The sequence below is a fragment of the Sipha flava genome, unplaced genomic scaffold, assembly GCF_003268045.1.
Source record: "Sipha flava isolate LNK unplaced genomic scaffold, YSA_version1 0_pilon_pilon, whole genome shotgun sequence".
In the NCBI taxonomy this organism is placed as follows: Eukaryota; Metazoa; Arthropoda; class Insecta; order Hemiptera; family Aphididae; genus Sipha; species Sipha flava.
The window spans coordinates 5,142,618-5,149,489 of NW_020271713.1; the positions used below are offsets into that span (position 1 = coordinate 5,142,618).

At 26.6% G+C, this 6,872-nt stretch overlaps 1 protein-coding gene across 1 annotated transcript; it reads left to right on the forward strand.

The window, feature by feature from the left end:
• On the forward strand, positions 1 to 483 carry LOC112694356 (protein GVQW3-like). Its single transcript, XM_025569800.1, has one exon. The coding sequence runs from the start codon at positions 1 to 3 to the stop codon at positions 481 to 483; it is 483 nt and encodes a 160-aa protein (XP_025425585.1).
• Positions 484 to 6,872: the final 6,389 nt, after the last annotated feature.

The following is a 6,872-nucleotide window of genomic DNA, read 5'->3' on the forward strand; positions in this document are numbered from 1 at the left end:
ATGGATAATATTTCGGAGCAACGCGCGTGTATTAAATTTTGTTTCAAAATTAGGAAAAATGCGACGGAAACTTTTGAATTGATAAAATTGGCTTTTGGAGATGTTGCACTAAGCCGTTGTGTTACTTTTGACTGGTTCAAACGATTTAAAGAAGGTCGTATATCCATTGAAGATGACCATCGTCCTAGGCGTCCATCAACATCAAAAACAATTGATACCATTACTTTAGTTCGAGACAAAATTAGATACGACCAAAGATTAACTGTCAGAGAATTAACCAATGAAGTTGGCATATCAATTAGTACTTGTCATTCGATTTTATCAGATGAATTGGGTATGAAAAGAGTATCCGCAAAATTAGTGCCAAAATTGTTAACCGATGAGCAAATGGAACATCGCGTTGAAGTGTGCTTGGATCTAAAAAATCGGGTTTCTAATGACCCAAGTTTTATAAAATCAATAATTACGGGCGATGAAACATGAATGTATGGATATGATCCCGAAACCAAATTCCAATCATCGCAATGGAAGACTGCAAATTCGCCTCGTCCAAAAAAATGTCGTCAGGTCCGGTCAAACATCAAAGCAATGCTTATTGTTTTTTTTTTATTTTTATGGTTTAGTCCATTATGAGTTTGTACATACAGGTCAGACAGTAAATCAAGTGTTCTATAAACAAGTACTAGAAAGATTAAGAGAGAAAGTACGCCGTAAAAGACCAGAAGCGTGGAAATCAAAGTCGTGGTTTTTGCACCATGACAATGCACCGACGCATTCTGCACTTTCGGTACGTGAATTTTTGACATCTAAAAATATTCCAGTGGTACCTCACCCACCATATTCACCTGACTTAACTCCCTGTGATTTTTTTTTTGTTTCCGAGACTAAAAAGTACGCTCAAAGGCCACAGATTTGAAGACGTTAACGAAACTATTCATAACGCGACACAAGAGCTAAAGGCTACAACTATAGAAGAAATTCAAAGGTGTTTCAAAAATTGGCAAGACCGTTGAGAGCACTGTATTGAAACTAAAGAACACTATTTTGAAGGTGATCCATTTAAATAATTTGTAAGTTTGAAATATAATTTTTAATAATTTTAGTCTGGGTATTTATTGAACAAACCTCGTATTATAACAATCAGACCTGGCTCAAGTGTTTAAACAAACATAGGCGAAATTTAGTTTTTGCTGCACCTTACGTGTAAATATTTTATCAATTATTTTTTTTTATACACAAAAATTGTCCAGGAAAAATGCCACCCTAGGCGTGGGCCTATGTTGCCTACCCCTTGAGTCGGGCCTGATAACAATAAATTAAAACGTTATCATAATAAGGTCTATAATAGAAAATGTATAAAGAAAATTCAGGCATTATACTTTTGGTTTTGATTATTTTGATGTGAACTTTTTCTATAATTTATTAATATAATTTGGTTTTCTATTTTGTGTACACTAAATTGGTTTTAAATTATAAAATTTTTAATTTTAAAATAATTTGACTACATAGTATTAAATTACCAACTGTCATGTGTGAAAAAATTAATCCTATTTTAACATATTATTCATACTACATTCAAAAAATACATATAATAATTTATAAAACATAAAAACATTTAAACATAATAAATTAGGTACATGTAAATAATACGTAAACAATATTCCATTTATTATTTTTTATCATTTTATATGTTACGGGTGAAGTTCGAAAATAGGTACCTAGTTGGCTGTAGTCAATTTGCACCAAAATTGACCCAAAATATTTACAACATATGTAATTTGCACCATTTTGTTAAAATGCGTTTGTAATTTGCACCAAAATAAAGATATGTAATTTGCACCATCCTCAGGTAGTAAGAAATATTAAATATCTATATAATATATATATCTAAATAATAGAATTGTAATTTGCACCAAAATTAAAATCGATTATTTTTTCGATAGTATTTCGATAGTACAATCTTACTTACTTACTTACTTACTTAACTTGATTTGAAAAATTTGTTTTTATAGCATTTTATGTTTCGCTGTTTATTGAAGGTGGAATAACCTGGAAATAATAATTTATAATTAAAAAAAAAAGAAATTTAAGAAGTTATACATATTAATTGCTGTTATACTTCACTGTTTTAATACTTACACGTTTTTTGTATTTGTATGCAACTAATTCAATGAATGAAGTTCTTGAAATCAATTTACTATTATACTGGTCCAAAGCAGCTTGAATTTGTTTCGTACGTTGACATGTTTGAGATATTATTCGCGGAGTTATATATAAACTTAATAGTTTGATGTACGTGTCTGTTTGAAAATCTGTTAAAACTTTAATGAAACTGAAAATTTGTGGGTGTGGATGATAAAATTCTGAGTTAAATTTACTGTGAAAGGATTCACATGCATTCGTTGTAAATGACGACGAGGATGATGCAACTGCCCAAATATACGGTGGAAATAATGAATTGTTGTCTATATAATTGTCAGTCAAATAGTCAGCAAACATTTGAAATTTAATATCAGATGGTATTGTTGACATAAAGTCATCAACAAAACATGAGCCCACTTCATTAGGATTTAAAAATATTAACCCAAAAATATTATTCAACCATTCACCTTCGGGGATTTTATTATTTTTATACGCTTTACGCAGTCCTAAGTTTTGTACTTTTCTGTACCAAGACTGTGTTAAGTGAAAACGACATCCAAAGATATTCACATTATTCCAAATTTCTTTTAATGCAATATGAATCGATTCTTCAAAATCGCATATAACTGTTTTAGGTTTTAATATTAGACCAACATTTTGACACTCAAGTACCAAAATATTTAAAAAATGTGTACACGTTTGTTTTGTTTTATTTGGTAACAGCGCAAATACAAGTGGAACGTAATTATTATTAAAATATCCATGTAAAGTAAAAAGTTGAGTAAATAATTTCGGACAATAATCGAATGTCCCATCAAGATAAATTGTTTCACTTTTACATAAGAAATCAATGTTTGTTTTGCAAGAAAATATAATTGTATTTTGATCAGAATTGTTTGATAAAATAAACGATTCACCTGTATGTGTTTTAATATCCATAGTTAACAGCATTGTATGTACTTCATTTAGTGATACTGGAAATTTTGGCAATATTTTCCTCTTCGTATTATATATATTACGTCTTAAATCAAAAATATCCTTAGTAGTGATATCATTGAAAACTGTTGAATTTTGCACTACGTTTCTTAAAATTTTAGCCGGTTTTTCATATGGTGATTCCCTAGCTTTTATTTTACACAATTGATTTATTTTATAAATATTTAAGTTTTTCTCATCGTGATTTATACGTACACTTTCATCACGAACCATCGTCATATTTTCACCTGTAGTAAACAATTTTGCTGAACATTTTCTCTGTGTACAACGCCAACGAATTATGTTTGTAGTTTTTGTTTTATAAGCAAAATAAAAAGTATTGTATTCTAAAATATCTTCCCCGCGATTACTTTTAATTATCTTAACTTCCATATTTCAAGAAAAAATATTAAAAACTGCACTACAAAAATATTACGTTAACTTACGTATTACGACGAAACGGCAAGACTAAACGTAAAGGTAGTTTAGTATTTGATCAAAATAATAAATTTATATACATTATATAAATATATATAACGGGATTACAACCGATAATTGGACGTAAAACGTCAAAATATTACCAGATAAAGCGAAAAATCCCGAAAAATTATTATTGTATTATTGTCATTCGTGTCAATCTAGTCTCGACATTTACGAAGATACCGAGGAAAAATCGAATATTCGATAATCGAACAAATAAATAATCGTTTTGGTGCAAATTACAAATTCTATTTTCGACTACCTGAGGGTGGTGCAAATTACATACCCTTAGTTTGGTGCAAATTACAAACACTATTTTTGGCTACCTGCAGTGGTGCAAATTACAAACTCCCACCTAGTTTACACATAACTCGGGTAAAGTACACCTTATTCATATGAATAGTATAAAGTGTACATTATTCAGTATACTATGGATAAGGTATAAAGTAGAAAAAAAACCAAATTATATTAATTCGAAAAAAAAATGGTTAAGTAAATTATATATGATTAAATTATTTTATATAAAAAAAAATTAAAAATTAAACATAGTTGTTTATTGGAACATTTCAGATTTGGATAGCACTTGAGTTATAAAATATCTCCCAAATTTACAATTACTCGTACATTTATTCATTAAACAATTATTTTTACACAATAATTTTTTAAAACTTTGACCATTGAAAATAGATTGTGCATCAGCTATTTCACACAAAGATTTTTTTGTAGCCGACACTTAAAAAATATTTATTAATGGTTCATTATGAATTGTTTTTTATCACGTTTCTTATTTCAGATAATAAGTCATATTATTTTGATTTCATTAAATTAACCGTATTCTCATTCTTTTCGTTAATTAATTTATTAAAACTCTCATATAATTTATCTTTTTAAGAAGAGACAAGTTTTTTTTTTTAAAAAAAAAAAAAAACTAATTATCAAACATTAATAAACCGAACAAGTGAACTCGATAAACGATAGTACCGAACTGAAGTTAAAAATTATTATACAATACTAATGAACACGATTTATCATATTGAACAATTTACACTGGTATTTTATCGTATTTTATTAATATTATCTACAGTTGATATTTTGTCGTATTTTATTTTATGTAAAAAACTTTGTCCGCTCAAAGGTAGATAATGCACAAATTATGGTTACTTTAATTACTGGTTAATGTACCTACAAAATATATATTTTAAAAATATGTTAACTTTATCCAATAAGCATGAGTAGTGTCCACATTATCCATTTTTCATACTCTACTCGTAGCAGATAAATATCTTATATATCTTATATATATCTTATATCTGTCATTGAAACACCATACAAATACAGTTCTGAAATATTTTAAATACCTACTTCGCCAAATATTGTATTGGTATCTAAAAATATATTATTAATAATTATTGTACTTACATTAATTTATGTAATTTAATGAGAATTCCATAAAGATTTGTTTTTTGCTGTTCATAAATATGAAAGATCACTAATTATAGGCAATTTGACAATTTTTTTTAACAAGTTGTCATTTTTTAGATATTACATTTTTCAATAAAAGATTAAAAATAAATTTAAATTTTATTTCCGGTATGACATAATGTAAACATAATTTATCAAGTTGCATGAATAATTTTCTTCGAATTGCACCGTGTTTGCGCTACTTGAATGAAACATTTATAAATTACATATATGCTACTATGTGCCTACTTAAAAGTATATTTTTTCTGAAGCTCTGCAATTTCACACAAAAATAAACGATGAGTGTACCAGAAAAAGTACCAAAAAAACGTAGAATGTAACAAAGTTGTGATTCAAGTGATTTGAGTGATATTATAAATACTAATTAACAAAAACTAAACCCGTAAAAACTTTTAATTTTTTTCGATTATGAATTATCAAATTTAAATTGTTAAAGTTATCTGGTTATGTTAATTATTCATATATTACGGAGGTAACTATGTTAATTACTTGAGGTTATAATGATAAATATAAATTTGTATTTAATGATAGTAAGAAATAACTATAAATAATGACAAAAATTTTGGAGTAAATTAAATTTCGATCAGCCATGATACAATAGTATGGGTTATAATAATGTGATACACAATAATATTTTAAACTTCTTCACAAAATTTAAAAAATCATAGAAAATCTATATTTATTAAATTTTTAACCACCAATATTTTTTTTAAAAATCCTGTTTACAAAGTCACTATTTTAAATTTTTTTTTCAAAGAGCAGAACAAAATTTCAAATTTTCAAATTTGAATTCTAAAATTGAAAAAATCTTATAACGTAATTTCGTTGTAACGCAAGACATAAGTATTTATTAGGAAAAAAAAATTAAAAATAATAAACAGAACAAAAGTTATTGCATTTGTCGAATCATACTGGGACAACCTATATTTGATTTTTCTTATGATATCAAGTTCAAGCAATTCATATAAAAAAAACTCGTGATATGTGTAAATAAACAATTTATAGTATATAAATTAAAACAATTACAAACAAAAGCGATTATTATTCATAATCGATTTTGGTAGATATTATTTTATACTATTATATTTTTGTGCTTTAAAGTGTTTTTTTTTCCAATAGTAAAATAATTGTTTGAATGTATTCGAAATGCAAATTTAAAAAAAATTGATTATATTTGGAATACTTAAAAAGTATTCTGAATACTTTGTTCGAAATTATTCCCAATTTATATCTATATACAGTAAAACATTGACTATCCATAACTCTCTTATCCGTTAACTTCTGTTAAGTTACATGTGCGTTACTAATCGTCGTAACGTTATTATCTATTACAATATTGTACGCTGGTATATCACGTGTCTATGAAAAAAAAAGCCAAGTTACGTTGGTCAGTTAGTTTCTTAAAAATAATTATCAAAAATAACTACGAGTAATTTTTCAAGTTATTTTATTTTATCATAATAGCATAAATACATATAGTATTAAAATAAATGTATAATAATATAATTATTATAATTTTAAAAATGGTTTTCTATAAATGGTTCTAGAAGTAATGTGAAAAACTTGTTACTCACCACAATAAGTGATTTCATACATTTAGCACATCAATAGTATATGACTTTCAAAGTCAATAACTTTCGTTCGTTGTAACTACAACAACAGATTACTATTATAAATATTTATACTAAATTAAGATTAGTGTAATTTATAGCGAAAACCTCTATCTATTTAAACGACTGTATAAAATCCATTTGTTTTTCAAAGAATAATTTTATATTACTTTTGACATCATT

Coding starts and splice junctions, on each gene's coding strand:
- LOC112694356 (XM_025569800.1), top strand. CDS start 1: ATGGATAATATTTCGGAGCAACGCGCGTGTATTAAATTTTGTTTCAAA.